At 47.6% G+C, this 16441-nt stretch overlaps 1 protein-coding gene and 1 pseudogene across 2 annotated transcripts; one reads left to right on the top strand and one right to left on the bottom strand.

Moving 5' to 3' along the window:
- The first annotated feature begins 3623 nt into the window (after positions 1-3623).
- LOC308511877 (protein EOLA1-like) lies at positions 3624-5111 on the top strand (annotated as a pseudogene). Its single transcript has 2 exons — positions 3624-3877; positions 5014-5111. The product of its transcript is annotated as a protein EOLA1-like (transcript).
- A 10368-nt stretch (positions 5112-15479) lies between these two features.
- On the bottom strand, positions 15480-16223 carry LOC308511875 (melanoma-associated antigen 11-like; the record flags this gene model as incomplete). Its single annotated transcript, XM_081081718.1, has 1 exon — positions 15480-16223. One exon carries the CDS (start codon positions 16221-16223, stop codon positions 15480-15482), a length of 744 nt encoding a protein of 247 aa, XP_080937844.1.
- Between the last annotated feature and the right edge of the window lie 218 nt (positions 16224-16441).

Raw genomic sequence — 16441 nt, 5'->3', positions numbered from 1 at the left:
CGCGCCAGCTAAGTGCCTGCAGAATCCTGGCACATGTGCTGCTACATCATGGAGTGCTGCTGTGTCCTGGCGTGCTACTTCCGGATGTATGTGTCTATGTGCCTTTGTAAGCCAGCAAGCAAAGGGGTTTCTGTCTTCGCCAGTGTGGGGTAGCTCACCAACACCAGTGGGTGTCAAGGGTCACCTGTCAGCGGTCCTGGAGCAGCTGAGGAGCAGCCAGGATGCTGGCCTGCTGCTCTGTGGTCTCAGCGTCCCAGAATCCTCTCCTCCTCAGGTCCTGGGAGGCGCTCTTCTCCACACTGGCTGTCTCCTTGGGCCGCAGGGTGTAGGAGGCCTGTCCTGTCCTGTGTGGTGGTCACAGCTGGGTCAACCTAGCATAGCGACCTGCATGGCCAGTGGGGCCAGGAGATCTGAATCTCCAGAAGGGAGTGGGGATGCTCAGTTCAGCTGCATGCCTGCTGGGCCCTTGGAAAGATAGTACTCCAGGGCTGTGGTTTGCTGTGGGGCTGCAAGCATTCCTGCCCCAGCTCAGGCCACACTTTTCTGTCTCCTCCTCTGGCTACCTTCACTTGCTCACCATCCTTGTAAGTGTGTGTGTGCCTGGGACAGGCCTCTGCTGCCTCTGCTCACAGAAACGACTGTAGTGGTCCACATGTACAGGTAGGTCTGTCCTCCCTGCTTCCTGCTTGGCCTTTAGGCTGTCACCACCTCATCCAGACCCCAGGCTGTGTGGTGCTCAGCTGGTTGCCCATAACAACCCTCCCAGTGGGACCTACCCAGGATTACATTGAGGGGAATGAGATTGTAGGGTCCCCAAATCCTTCCCATTTGATGATGTGAGGGCAGGGGGAGCTTTCTCCTACTGGTGACGGGGCTCTGCTGGGCTGTAAAAACATGACCTCCTTACATGACATGGTTTTCTGTGCAGCTGGATGGGGCATCATGTGGTCCCTGAACAGGTAGGGCAGGAGAGAGCTACTGCTATGATTAGCAGAACCAAACCCTGAGTAAGGTGCCACATGTGTTTCCCACCAGCTGGAACCTCCTTGGTCCTGGTGGTTTCCAATCCCTGTTGAGTAGACTGTTCTGGTATGTTAGCCAATATTGCTGTCTTGTCCCTAATGACCTTGGCTCATTATCCCTCTTGTCCTCGTGCAGGTGAACAAGCAAAGGCAAGTGGAAGAGTGTGTCTTCCTCAGGCCACAAAGCAGGTACTAGGTAGGAGGGCACTCAGCCCCCTTCCTGCCTTTAGAGTGACCTCAGTTCTCCCTAGGGATGCCACCCATGCAGACCCGGTCTCCTTATTGTGATTTTGTGGCTTTGATGAGAATAGGTCCCAAAACTCCACGGTGGAAACTAGGCATATATCCCAGTAGAACAAATACAAATGGCCAGGCCACAGGGGAACATCCACCCTCTTCCATAAATAATTCAAACCCAATGATAGGTCGACCCTTTGTTATTCAGCAGGTGGGTGAAGGTTAAGCACAGTGGCGATGCTCAGAACCCCCAAGCATATGAGATAATTGCACCCTGCCGGTGGTTGGAAGGGGATACACGGGTGAGCTTCTGTGGAAGGCCATTTGCTGGCGTCTATGAGCATCTCAGATGTGCATGCATGTGACCTAGGCCTCTGCCTAACAAGTCGACAGTCAATGAGTGTTTGTGGTAGTGTCCCTTATAGTAGCACAAAATGCAAAGCAGTCTGTGACTCTTCATCAGTACGGGAAGTCAGTCAATCTTGGGGCCCACAATGGGATACCATGCAGGCAGCAAAATATAGGCTAGAAGAAAATGTAGAATGAAAGAATGTATTTGCTGGGCTGTGGATGGAAAAACCATTCTCCACCCTGTGGAGATGTGGGGGAAGATCTTTGCCTCTATGGCCATTTGCCTGGGTGGTCACATCAATGCACCACAACCCTAGTGGCTTAACCAGCAGACATGTATTGTCTCACTGTTGCAGAGGCTGGAGGTCGAGATGGAAATGTGGGCCCAGTTTGCCTATATTGAGGACTGAGAGAGAAACTGTCCATCCCTGTCCCCAGGCTTCTGGTGGTTTTCAGGCAAGGTTTGGCACCCCTTGGCTTGTAGTCTCAGCCTCTATCTCGTGTATGCATGCCTGTCTGTAAATTCCCTCTTTAGGTGAGGACATGGGTCATTGGAAGAGTGTCTCATTTTAACCTGATTACCTTTGTAAATTCCTTTTCTTTATGGATATGGTCCTCAGGTGAGCAAGAGGTGGGGCCCAGAGCCCAGGGGAAGGAGACCCAGCCAGAGAGAAAGGGAGGGAATGCAGAGGAGCTGGGCACAGGGACTGTCAGGACACTGGGTTGGGAAGAGAGTGCACAGGTGGCAGCTTTAATGTCCTCAGAGCCTGGTCTTTGAGAGTGGGTGTGTTTTCATAAACATGAGGACATAATAGCTGATATCAGGTTTATGTCCTTTAAAGACAGGAGGGGAAAGACAAGCAGAGTGGGGGTGCTCATGTGGAGTGTGGTAATGAGGCTCAGGCCCTATGATGATGATGTGTAGCCACCGGTTCTGACTATCCTCTTAAGGGGCAGGTACTCACAGCCCTGTGGAGACTGAGCTCCGCCAGGTACTAAGACCCAGCTGAGTCTGCAGGCTGTGTTTCTGCTCCTGCGACTACACAGCTCTGAGGAGGAACGATCCCCTTCCCCAGGTACAAGGAAAAGAGGCAAGAACAGGGGGTGAGGCAAACAGGGCCCAAGATCATGGGCCATATTTCTATCCCTAGGTGCCACCTTCTCAACTGTAGAATGTGGTGACAATGGCACTGCCCACCCAGTTATTTGAGGATTGAATTCTAAGATCCGTGGATCATGCCCATCCCAGGGCCTGATAGGGGCATGGTGTGTGGGTACTAGTGCCAACTGTTCCTGGTCCTGTTATTCCTTTCTCTAGGCTGCAGTGGGGGCCAGGTGTGCCTGCTGAGAGCGGATAGTATTGGTGCAGCCAGGGAATGGAGGAGGGTGGCTCCCAAAGTGATCGAGTGTAGACACCTGGCAGGAGAATCTGAGCTCACACGGTGGTATCCCAGGGCCCAACTGAGGTTTCATTATAAGGATTTATAATCAGGAGCCTTGGAAGAGGGACCAGGGTGCATGGGGACTGTAGCACCTTGGGGTGAAAAGAGGAGGGAGCTGACATTGTAGGAGGTGGGGGGAAGAAACAAAACCCAGGAGGGTCTTTGCTGGGAGAGGACTAGAACCCACTCACCCGGTGTGAAGCCAAAGCTCCCTGTCTCCCTCATCTGTGCTCCCCTGGTCTCAGTGACCTCCTTTGTGGAACTGACCACACCCTGTCCTGAGTGCCTCTCCATACCTGTCGCCACCTTCTTCCTTGAGCTCCCCAAAGACTCCATCTGATGGATGAGGCATCTGCATCATCAGCGCTTTCCATGGGGCCTGGCAGCTGAGTGCGTGGGGATAGGAAGAAGGAGCCAACACTCTCTGCTCTCCCACCATCCCTGTCAGTGGGGTTCCAGGGCCCCAGGGGACACTGGGGGAAGAGGTCAGCCCACAGACCATGAACACGGAGGGCTGATGCATGATGCTTATTGACAGTCACACTTTTGGGTTTCCACAGGCCATGTGAGGCCCAGGGATCTCTGGGGAGATGGAGTTCTCCTGCCTCTCCTGGCAGCCTTATGCAGGCTTGGTCTTAAATGGGTCAAGACTCTGGAGACTCGTTGGCGACCCTACTGAGCTGCCACAGGAACTGCACCATCGCCATCCACATTGCTCACAGGGACTGGGAAGAGCCCTCTGGCTGGAGCTGCTACTGGAGAGGCTGGGGTGGAACCCCATGCAGATTGAGGCTCTGCTCTGGAAAGGAGAAATATGGGAGAGGAGTGAGCTCTGGCAAGGCCTGACACTCCGAGAGCTGCTCACACTCCTCCAAGTATACCCCCCAGGACCTTGCTCAGGAGTTTGGGGCTTGTTTTCTTTTGAAACTGTGGAGATGGGGCTGTAGTTTGTGTAAGCAGCACACCTTCAAAGGGGCAACAGGGGCCCAGGCTGGGGTTCCGTGGGCCGAGTTCCTATAATTTGGGTGAACCCTTCTGTCTATACTGGGTCTCAGTTCCTGTTGGTGATCTGAGAAGCAGGAACAGGTTCAAGTTTACATGTGGTGTTGTCTATGTGTTTGTATGAATGTTTATGTGTGTATACACACGAGTGTGTGTGTGTGTGTGTGTGTGTGTGTGTGTGTGTGTGTGTGTATGACAGACCAGGGTCAGCTGCACAGCACACAGAGAAAATCGAGTAGCCTCCAGACTCAGGCTGTCTGCCTAACTTCACACACCTGCCCGACCCCCACTGCCCATGGCATCCTGGGCCCTTTCGCTCACCCTTCAGTGGTTGCGGTCCCACACCAGCTCCTTGCACCTGGTAAAGAGCTTGGGACCTGATTGCCTGTGGGTTCCCCATAGCAGCCAGGGCCTTTCTGACCTGTACCTGCTGCCCATAGTAGTCGGGCTGGGACCTGCCCATTAGTGGACCAGACTCTCTCCTCTTCATTTCCCTCTCTCTCCTGGCCTCACCCAGAATTCCCTGAACAAAGTTTGACACATCAGAAGTGCTCAGTCAGAGGTTCCCAGCTCACTCCACGTCCCTTTGGTGAAATCAGCTTAGCCTCTAGTGCAGTGGTTCTCAACCTTGGCTGCACATTAGAATCACCTGGGAATCTTTGTAAATCCTGATTTCTGGGCCACATCCTCCAGAAATTCTGTTTCTTTGTTATGGGGTGGGGCTACAACATTAGTAACAAACAGAATTTTTGGCGGATGAGGCAAAGAAATCAGGATTTTAAAAAGATGCCCAGGTGATTCTAATGTGCAGCCAAGGTTGAGAACCACTGCATGGGGGAAACTCTGAATAACCCTTTTCTCTCACAGGAAGCCTTTGGTTTATGGAAGGAAAAAACGTCTCAATGCTTCTCTCGTGGTTCCCAGGGCTCCTTGACATGGGGGAATCTTTGCGGGCCCAGTAAACGTAGCTCCTGTGGAGGTTGTGGAACTGAAAAAGCAGGCTCTACTGACCAACCTGAAGCAGAAGTACCTAACGGCACTTTCAAACCCCAGGTGAGTACTGGAGCCCATACCCAGGAAAGGGGGAAAGGATATCTTCCTGTTAGGCATCCCACAGCACCTGTCCCCTAGGGGCAGGAGGACTCCGCAGGAAGTTCACCGAGAATCCAGTTGAATCATGACCATCAATGGGCCATCATGCCGCAGATGTAGAACTGAATTGGCACCACCGTGGAGAGCACTACCCACCATCTGCTGTTCAACTAAACAGATTGCTGTGCCCAGATGTAGGCGACTGTCCTTGTGAGATGTCTCTCTAGGGTCATTGACTGTCTCAACGACTCTGAGCTTTAGGGAAAAGGGAAAGCTGCTAGGAAAGATCTTGGTGCTATCACTCATTTTGGCCCTGCTTATTCCTGCAATGTACAAAGAGAAATGTTTTTAGGAGAATGGGTTAGTGTTTAGGACTCCCTTATACAGTCTCCCCCTCTCTGTGTGGTCAAACTCCAAGAATACTTCAGGAGCACCCAGGTGTCATTGTGGGAGGTCTTTGAGCGGGCACTGAATGACTGCCATTGCCAGAGGGTGACCAACAGGGATGAGCTCATTCACCTTGAGGGAGACACCAGACTTTGAAAGAAATCACCTGTCTGTCCTGGCAAGTGACTGGTCTGCTGTAAAAGTCTCCCTTGGCTCATGAGGGCTTGTATTACACATGTTGTATCACTACCTCGAGACCCTAGAACAGATATGAAGTACAGCTCTGATGGAAAAGTGATGGGTAGAGGTTTTGTTTGTTTGTTTGTTTCTGTGTCAGCAATCTTTATTTGGGTCCCTACTAGCAGGGTTAGTAATGGTTGTTACTGGTGAGGATGATGGGCTTTCTCCCATACATTGACTGGAATGGCCCATCTTCTGAGCCAGACTGCCTCTGTCATACACCACTTAGCAGATGGAGTGGCCAGGTTCTAGGTGGACCTCTCTGCAAGACCCCTGGAACTTGAGCTAGAGATACTCAGATGCTGATCAGAAACTTCCTGGCATCATAGGGGGGCCCGTGAGTAAAGACCCTCCTGTTTCAAGTTGCATGACTAATGTAAGGTGATTCCCCCAAGGTCAGGAGCCAGGCAGTTCTGTCTCCTGTCCAGTAGGCAAGGCTCAGGGGACCAGATCTTCCTGGGCTTGCCTCAGGACTAACTAGCCAGTTCCTTGTCTGAGTATGTGAAAATGAAAGAGGACAATGGGAACAAAAGCCTGTCCAGGCCAGGATTTCTAGTCTCCTCAGGCTCATCTGACGAGATGTGTGGCACGGAAACAGAAGAACACGGACTCACAAATATCATTGGGCTGTTTATTTTCTTCCATGTAGTTTTGCCTTTCTTTATTAAAGCCTACATGGACTCGTGGGTACTAACTGGTGATTGTTTTCTGTCACCTGTGATCTTATAAGCCTGCATTGCCCTTGAACTGCTCACAGAGTGAACATTTGCCATATACGGAGTCCTCCCCCTCCTAGTCCTTATCAGGTTCCTTAGGCTGGGTCATGACTGAAAGGTCAGCCATCACCATATAAATACCAGGTGTTGTACAAATACATCATCAAATCATATAGTGTGTGATTTTGGGGGCTAGAGGTCAGAGCCCCTGTGCTGTCCATTCAGGCAGTAGCCAGTGGAACAAGCATGCCATTCCCATATATGCCCTCCCCACTTGGACCACCTGCCTCACTTTCACACCAGACCTCAATGGCACTGTTCATGAGCAGCAGAACAGAGAACTTGAATGAGCAGGTGGCACTCGGTCCTTGAGGATTGCGTGATTTCCTTTTGCTCAACTTCTTCAATGCCTTTTTTATGCTGAATTCTTTCTTGCTGAGTGTCTGGTAGGGGGCAGCCTCTTGTTTCTCTGCGGAGGAGTTGAGGTGGTATCTGGCCAAGTATGATTCATCTGGTTTCCTTTTGTCTTGATGTTCTGGACGAGCCAAGGTTTGTCTTTCTGGAAATTGCTGTTTCTGTACACCTGAAACAAAATTAATTCAGTAATTCTGGGAGAAAATTATATCTATTTGATATTACCTGGCCTCTCAGAATCTTTAGTCATCCCTGCAGGTTATGTCTAAGGGGGTTACAGTTTCATATGGAAATCTATACATTCTCACCTTTGGAAAAATACTATCTCATGTGAAAAAGAGTTATCCCCTGAAATGAAACCCTTTCAGTATATCATTCTTCTGCACCTACTAAGAAGATGTTTGAGTAACAGAGAACATGGGACATGGGAGGACTTTCTACTTTACTATCATCCTGTTCCCTGGAGAACTGCCTGGGCATATTTTGCGGAATCCGATTCAGCAAGCGGATGGATGAACGTCTTCAGGCTGTCAGATTCAAGGACTTGCTCCTTGCCCCTTCGGCAAAGAACCTCACATTGTAAAAGATCTTTCTCAATTATCCTGGGGTCTCCAGCATCATTCCAGTGCACAGACATGGAGGCATCATCCTCCACTATCCTCCAAAGCTTTCTTGGGAAGGACAGTCCCAGAAGGTCATTGTTTCCTTCCAATTTGGCAGCATGTTGGCTTGGGTCCTCTGGTTATGGGTTGTCTTGGCACCCTGCTTGGTACCTGTGTCTCTCCAACACCTGTGATAGGATCAGCTTGGCTCCGTGCATCTCATGGGTACTCGGACTTGGCATGGAGATGCTCTACATTAAAAAGCATTGACTACTCTAATCCTATCCCTGAGCAGGGGGGGTCACAGCACGGATGCCCAATATATGCTGCCCTCCAAATTCTAGAGCAGGGGTGGGCAAGCTTTATGACTCAAGGGCCACAATGGGTTCTTAAACTGGACTGGAGGGCCGGAACAAAAACATGGATGGAGTGTTTGTGTGAACTAATATAAATTCAAAGTAAACATCATTACATAAAAGTGTACGGTCTTTTTTTTTTTTTTTAGTTTTATTCATTTCAAAAGGGCCGGATCTGGCCCGCAGGCCATAGTTTGCCCACAGCTGTTCTAGAGTATCAGCCATGGGGCAACCAGAAGCTTGTCATGTGATTTCACAAAGGTGGCTCACAGCTGCTCTGCAGTGTGGGCCCTGGATAAGTGAGGGGGAGTGGATGTGCATAGGGCCCCCAGGTTCTCTCTTTCCAAAAAGTACAGAAAAATTGGGTTCAGGATACCAGAAAGAACTCTCATCTTCTGCCAGGGATATTGTTGCTTGTTGATAGTTCACTGGATGTGTTGAGAGGTCATGAGTCTATCTCTACTTTCATCCCTAGAGAGGGAGAGACTTATTGATGGCCTCTTTTATAGCTCAAGGTCAAGGCCTTGCTTAGTCCTAGCTTGGCTACCACCAAGAATGCCTGGGTCAGATGGGCCCCTGGGGGACTGTACCTCCCAGAAAATGGTGGTTGGCCATATCTCAGCAGGTAGCCCCCCTGTCCAATGCACCCTCCACAAGCATGCTTCTTTGGTCTCTTCCAGCTACTCTTGCTGGTTGCTGAGTCCTGCTCAGATGAGCCCAAACTAAGAGTCCTGCTTTATTACCCCGGGTCAAGTTGTCCCTAGAGTAGGGTTGTGTTCCTGTATAGGTGGGGGTACAAGCAGTGTCACCTTCCCACAGGAACCTTCTATCTCCCTTTTTAGAGTATTAAGACCAAAGTTGGTAGTTAGACCACCTCAAACAGATAGAGAACATGGATCACAAAAACCACTGTAGTATCCTCTCCTCTGTGGTGAAGATGACTTGCATTTGACTTTAGTCACATCCCACACCCAGGATCTCATCTATGTTCAAGTACATAGCCATGATTATTTTCATATCTGCTTCATTCAGTCACGGCTACCTAAACATGTTGTAATTTTCCTTGTTAGTGAGTCTGTGTCCTTGTCCCATGAGTCCGTGTCCCATGTCTTGCACTAAGTGGTGTAAATTGTGCTCTCTGAGGGTCAATCCTTTGTTTCTAAAAGTGGAGTGCAAAGGCATTTGGGAACAAAATCCCCCAAAGTGCCCCTCAGCGTAAGGACTGTATCCTTAATGGAGCCCCTGGGTCAGGGGTGGGCAAAATTGGACTCGAGGGCCACAATGGGTTCTTAAACTGGACTGGAGGGCCGGAACAAAAGCATGGATGGAGTGTTTGTGTGAACTAATAAAAATTCAAAGTAAACATGATTACATAAAAGGGTATGGTCTTTTTTGTTTTTAGTTTTATTCATTTCAAAGGGGCCGGATCTGGCCCACGGGACGTAGTTTGCCCACGGCTGGTCTAGATTCAGGCTCAGTCCATGGTCTCTGTGCCTCTAAACAGGATTACAGAGCATTCATGCACAAAGTCAGTATATTCTTGGAGGATATGCCCTAGAGCAACAGTTCTCAACCTGTGGGTTACGACCCCTTTGGGGGTCGAACCACCCTTTCACAGGGGTCGCCTAAGACCATCGGAAAACACATATATAATTACATATTGTTTTTGTGATTAATCACTATGCTTTAATTATGTTCAATTTGTAACAATGAAAATACACCCTGCATATCAGATATTTACATTACGATTCATAACAGTAGCAAAATTATAGTTAAAGTAGCAACGAAAATAATTTTATGGTAGGGGGTCACCACAACATGAGGAACTGTATTAAAGTGTCACGGCATTAGGAAGGTTGAGAACCACTGCCCTAGAGGATAGGTGTTGGTGGGTTCAGGGTGGGGGTGGGGGGCTCCTAGTGTCTCTGGAAAAGCAGCCAGCTCCTTTTAGTTGCCTACCAAACATTGTTTCTTAAATGAGTTCTTTAAAGGCTGAAAAGATTTCCTTGTGCACTTTGCTAGCTCATGCCTCTACCGATTACTTATTTGAAGGGTCTTGTCCATTTTATGGGAGGGAAATTGGAGAGAGGGCTTAGGAAACCACAATCTGGAATTTGGTGGAGAGAGGGTGTTTATTTGTTATGATTAAGGCACCCTTGCATCCCAAGGCTTCTGTAGGACCATTAGCTAATGTTCTTTGAAGCAAGAGCAACTGAATTTCCACTGAGGTGAAGAATCTAGAACATCAGGTTATTCTTTTCCTTTGAAGATGAAATACTCACTTTGCTGACTTCCGTGGAGTTGAAGAAAGCCATTATGAAACTGGCCTTCCTCAATTAAGCCTGCTGGGTCCCAGTAATTCACCCACTGGTACCCTGGCCACCAATCAGACAGTCTCTATTAGGCAACATGTTCAGGACCCTTTGAGAAAGGAGAACAAAGCTAGAGGAATCCCAATACCTGATATCAAGCTATGCTATAAGGCCATTGTAATCAAAACAACTGGTAATGACAGAACAGCAGGCATATGGATCAATGGAACAGAACAGAGAGCCCAAAAATCAGCGCACACCTACATTGTGAACTGATATTTGACAAAGGGGGCAACAGCATACAATGAGGTAAAGACAGTCTCTTCATTAGTAAATGGTGTTGGGAATCTTGGATGGGTACATGTGAAACAATGAAATAAAACCACCAACTTATACCATTCAGAAGAATACATTCAAAATGAATAAAAGACTTAAATGTAAGTCATGAAACCATAAAAATCCTGGAAGAAAACATAGGCAGTAAAATCTCAGACATTACACATAGCAATATTTTTTGCTGATATGTCACACAGGGCAAGGGAAATAAAGGGAAATATAAACAAATGGGACTACATCAAACTAAAAAGCTTCTGCACAGCAAAGGGTACCGGCAACAACATGAAAAGGGAAGCCTCTGCATGGCAGAGCATATTTGCCAATGATACATCTGATAAGGGGTGAATCTCCAAAATATATAAAGTACTCATACAGCTCAACCAAAGGAAGACAATGAATGCAATTTAAAACTGGGCAGAGGTCTTGAGTAGATATTTCTCCAAAGAGGACATACAAATGGATGAGACAAGAAAAAATGCTCAATTTCACCCATCATCAGAGATATGCAAATGAAAATGACAGTGAGGTACCACCTCACACCTACCAGAATGGCTACCATCAATAAATCAACAAACAAAAAGTGCTAGTGAGGATGTGGAGGAAAAGGAACCCTTGTATACTATTAGTGGAAATGCAGACAGGTGCAACCACTATGGAAGACAGTGTGGAGTTCCCTAAAGTAATGAAACATAAAGCTGCCATTTGACACGGTGATCCCACCTCTAGGAATATATCTTAAGAGGCCTGAACCACCGATCACAAAGAATATATGCAGCCCTATGTTCAAAGAGCATTATTTACAACTAGAGGCCCAGTGCATAAAACTTGTTCACCATAGGGGGCGGCCCTCAGCCAGGCCTGCACCCTCTTGCAGTCCGGGACCCCTCACTCCATACCACCCAACTGATTGCTGCTCTTTAGTGCCTCCATGGAGGCGGGAGAGGTTCCTGCCACCACTGATGCACTCGCCACTGATGCACTGGCTGAACCAAGCTCCCCCTGTGGGAGAGCATTGACCACCAGGGGGTCAGCTCCTGCATTGAGTGTCTGCCCCCTGGTGGTCAGGGCACGTCATAGTGACTGGTTGTTCCACCATTCAGTCAATTTGCATATTAGGCTTTTATTATGTAGGATAGCCAAGAGCCGAAAACAGTGCAGATGCCCATCAATAGAAAGGTGAATAAAAAAACAATGGTATATTTTCATAATGGAATACTACCTGTCAGGAAAAGAGAAGGAATTCTTTTTTTTGTTGTTTGTTTGTTTGTTTTTTTTCTTTTTTTTGTTTGTATTTTCTTTTTCTTTTTATTTATTGCTTAAAGTATTACAAAGGGTATTACATATGTGTCCATTTTATCCCCCCACCCTAGACAGTCCCAAAGCCTCCCCTATCCCCCAGTGTCTTATGTCCATTGGTTATGTTACATGCATGCATACAAGTCCTTTGCTTGATCTCTTACCCCCCTACCTCCTGCCCTCCAACCCTCCCCGGCATTCCCGCTGCAGTTTGATAATCTGTTTGAGGCAGCTCTGCCTCTGTACCTATTATTGTTCAAAAGTTTATAATGGTCTCTATTATCCATGAATGAGTGAGATCATGTGGTATTTTTCCTTCATTGACTGGCTTATTTCACTTAGCATAATGCTCTCCAGTTCCATCCATGACGTTGCAAATGGTGAGAGTTCCTTCTTTTTAGAGCAGCATAGTATTCCATCATGTAGATGTACCACAGTTTTCTAATCCATTCATCTACTGAAGGGCACTTAGGCTCTTTCCAGATCTTAGCTATGGTGAATTGTGCTGCTATGAACATAGGGGTGCATATATCCTTTCTGATTGGTGTTTCTGGTTTCTTGGGATATACTCCTAGAAGTGGGATCACAGGGTCAAATGGGAGTTCCATTTTAAGTTTTTTAAGGAAACTCCATACTGTCTTCCATAGTGGCTGCACTAGTCTGCATTCCCTCCAGCAGTGCACAAGTGTTCCTTTTTCTCCACATCCTAGAGAAGGAATTCTTAACTTTTGAGACAGCATGTAGGGATCTGTAGATTATTATACTCAGTGAAAGAAGCCAGTCAGAGAAAGAGAAAAACTATATGACCTCACTTATGTGTGGAATCTAGTGAACATTATCTGTCGAACAAAATAGAAACACAGGCATGAAGACATGGAACAGACTGACAGCGGTCAGAGGGGATGGGGGAGAGAGGGATTGGATGAAACTAACTGAAGGGATTAGCCAAAGAACATCCATGAACACAGATGCCAATGTGGTGAGGACCAGAGGGTGCAGGGAAGTCAGGTGCTATGTGAACAGGGTCAAAAGAAGGGAAAATGGGGATATCTGTAATAGTGTCAACAATAAAATAAAAACTTTTAAAAAGTATATTGCTATTTACAGTTATCTCTTAATAGAACATAAATAAGGGGCTATTGCTCTCAGATGGGATGGAGGGTGAGCTATGGGAGAGCAGGGTCATTCTGAAGGGAGTAGGGAGCCTCTGTGAAAGGTTGAGGGCAGGAGATTCTGTGCAGCTTTAAAAGGAGGCTGCACTGATGAGCAAGTCAGCAGATCATGATCCATGGATGGACAGGAGGCACCCAAGGGAAGACCAGGGGAAGGGTGTTGTCATGAGGGACAATGCTGGGGTGAGGGAAAATGCTGGGACGGGGCAGAAATCCTGGCTCCGGGAAGACTGAGATATCAATAAACCTCAGACAATCCCCAAATTATGCTTTATTCTCACTGTCACCTTCCTTCCTGAGGCCTGCTCTTGCCTGGGCCCCAGGGTTCTACTAATTGTCATCTGAAAGAGTTCATTCATACTTAGAGGACAGATTAATTGTGAGGCAGAAGGTGGGCCATGGGCTAGAAAGGCAGGAAATATCATGGACTCCTGATGAATTCAGGCAAGGGGTCAAGACTCCACGATTCCACTTACTAGCCATGTATTCTTGGGAAAATTAGCTGGCCCAATGGGCATCAGGTTCTTCCTCTGTGAAGTAAGTGGGTCTGATAAACCCTATGTTATAGGACTGGATAGATGTGTGGAGTGTTTGTAAACCACCGTGCACAGTACCTGGTGGAGATTGAATCTGTAATGAATGGAAGTTATTTCTAATATCGTTTTTATCCCAGATACTTCCACTCTCGCCTCTGGCACTGTGATTACTTGTTTGTTATTCAGGTCATATTAGAGAATGTGCAGTTCAGTAGGGCATAGAACACCCAATTGGCCAAAGAGGATACCCAATTCATGGATGTATGCTGACATTCAGGTGAGGGGAGCCTTCCCAGCTGGACACACACAAAGATGCCAAAAAGAGAATCTAGTTACAACTCTTTCCCCCTGTCCAAGCTGCTCTTTCATCCAAACAAATACTTTCATTCATTTCACCCCCACGCAAAATCTACCCCTTGACAATGGTTGGCAAGATCACACTCAAGATCATTAACATTCAATCCTAATTAGGCTGTGGGCTATGGCGCTCCCAGGCCATTGTGTTTCTCATGGCTCAGTAACTGTATTTCTGTAGAAATATGTGCAGATGATGGGTATAACATGCCTAGTGCTCATACTGTCCAATGACACTGAGACTGTGTGCAGGAAACCACCCTTCCTAACCAGGTGGAGATTTCCCTCTGGTTTATCCATGATCCCAAAGGAACTTGTCAGGACAGTTTTCCACTTCACACTTCCCTCTCACACCCAAGACACACAATGTGCTGCTACCACCCCCAGCTTCTTTACAATCAACCCCAGCAGAGGGAATCAGTTTCCCAAATACCCTGGCTCAGGCCATGCACATCATTTTTTAATTAAGGTATTGCATATGTGTCCTTATCCCCCCATTGCCCTCCTCGACCCCCCACTCATGCCCTCACCCCCCTGGCGTCTGTGTCCATTGGTTAGGCCTATATGATTGCATACAAGTCCTTTGGTTGATCTCTCCCCCTTACCTCCACCCTCCCCTACCTTCCCTCTGAGGTTTTATGGTCAGATCGATGCTTCTTTGTATTTGGATGTTTTTGTTCATCCATTTGTTGTTCATTATATTCCATATATGAGTGAGATCATGTGATATTTATCTTTCTCTGACTGGCTCATTTCGCTTAACATAATGCTCTCCAGTTCCACCATGCTGTTGCAACTACGCTGCGGTAAAAATGAAGGCCATTCAAAATTGAGTGCTGTTCCCTGGAGGCCCACCACCTCACCTGTTCTGTTACTTGTTTGTAAGATTTAGGGGACACCTAACCCCTTCCTTATATGACTTCAGCTCCTACACTATCATTCTGTGGGTGGGTGTGCCCTGCTTATGTTGGTGTCCCCACTACTAACACAGGATCTTCCAGAGGACATAGGCTCAGTGAATGTCTGGGGATTAAATGAACCACTGAGCAGGGGTCATCTTTATGCAGATGAAATCCCTCCACTTTCTTGCTGGAACCAAGGATCCTTAGATAAGTTGTTTCATGCAAAGACAGACGAGAAGAGATAAGAATCAAAAATTAACAACCTTTTGCTATTATTTTTCTATTTATTAACTCCATTGCATGTACTGCCGAGTTCGTACACATTTCCAAGGAAATCCTTTTATAATGCCATGTTGTCTATTTTGGGATCACAAACTAGGATGGGAAGTGTCCCAATTTTTGTTTTACAATAGCAAATCCCTTACTCTTGAGCTGGACATGTAGAAATATATAATGTGATCAATGTCATTTACAAACTCACATGCTAAAAGTTTATGAAAGCTTCTATGAAAAGAGACATTCGAAAATTTCCATAAAAAACGCAAAATAATAAATCATAAATTTCTCAATAATAATAGGAACCCAAACCTTTCCCTGGGCCTCACTATTAGTTTCTTCTCAAACATAGAGTTGAAAACTGGATGCACTTTATGCCCAGCAAAAGAAGTTAATGCTCATGGGCCTGAAAAGTGCTTGGATTCAACTCTGGCTCAGGCATAGTGGTTGTCATTGTACTCAGGGACTTCAAGCAGGGATGAAAGGGAATAGGGATCCCTGTCATTAACCCCGAGCACAAACTGGAGGGTGTTCAACATGGTAGTCTCTGCATGTGCTCGGGGACCCCACAGGAACTCATAGCATGCAGGATCACTATTGGGCACCTGGCAGTACAGCAGGTACTGTTCCTGGACCCAAATTTTGTTGATGAGCTCACTGGGCTCCCCATAGAGCCAATGCTCCTTCCCATCATACACCCCTACAACATTCAGTGCTTCCCAGAATTTTTCCTCAGGGGCACAATCACCCTCTGAGGCGATCACCCACAGAACTGTGACCAGGAGGCCTGTGTTGGGATATCTGTGCCCATCGCTCACCATCCCATCATAGCTGAGCCCCAAGGCAGTGGCCAGGACATAGGTGTGAGTACTGGGGTCCATTTCTTTCACGACAATACCAAAACCCCACTGGATGCATTCAGTGGCTGCACTGAAGAGCTCAGGAAAGTGGTCCTGGTGCTCTTTGATGACACTACTCAGCATTTCTGCCTTGGTGGTCGGCTCCTTTGCACGATACTTAAGGAGTATAAACTCCACAATTTCTACCATCTTCAAATGCAGTGCTTTGTGGAGCAAGGAATCGGCATCTTCATCAGGGCCTCCCTCAGTGTTTGGACCCTCCTCATCTTGGCTGCTGGAGCTCTCATCTTCAGCGTGTCTCCATGGAAAGGCTGCCATGGCATGGGGGGAGGCACCCTGAGGACTCTGGGGAGGACTTGGTGTCTCAGCAGCAGACACCTCCTCTAGGCTGTCTATAAACAGGACTGAGGGGGAGGAAGACCGAGAGGAGGACAGAGACAGGGCCTCCTCCTCATCCTCCTCCTCCTCCTCCTCCTCCTGCATAGCCCAGAACAGTTCCTCTACCAACATGTCAGGGATATCCATTGGGTCCAGAT

Source organism: Myotis nattereri (assembly GCF_964212035.1).
Source record: "Myotis nattereri genome assembly, chromosome: X".
Lineage (NCBI taxonomy): Eukaryota > Metazoa > Chordata > Mammalia > Chiroptera > Vespertilionidae > Myotis > Myotis nattereri.
The sequence above is the reverse complement of the archived record's forward strand: the minus strand, read 5'-3'. Positions and strand labels throughout refer to the sequence as shown.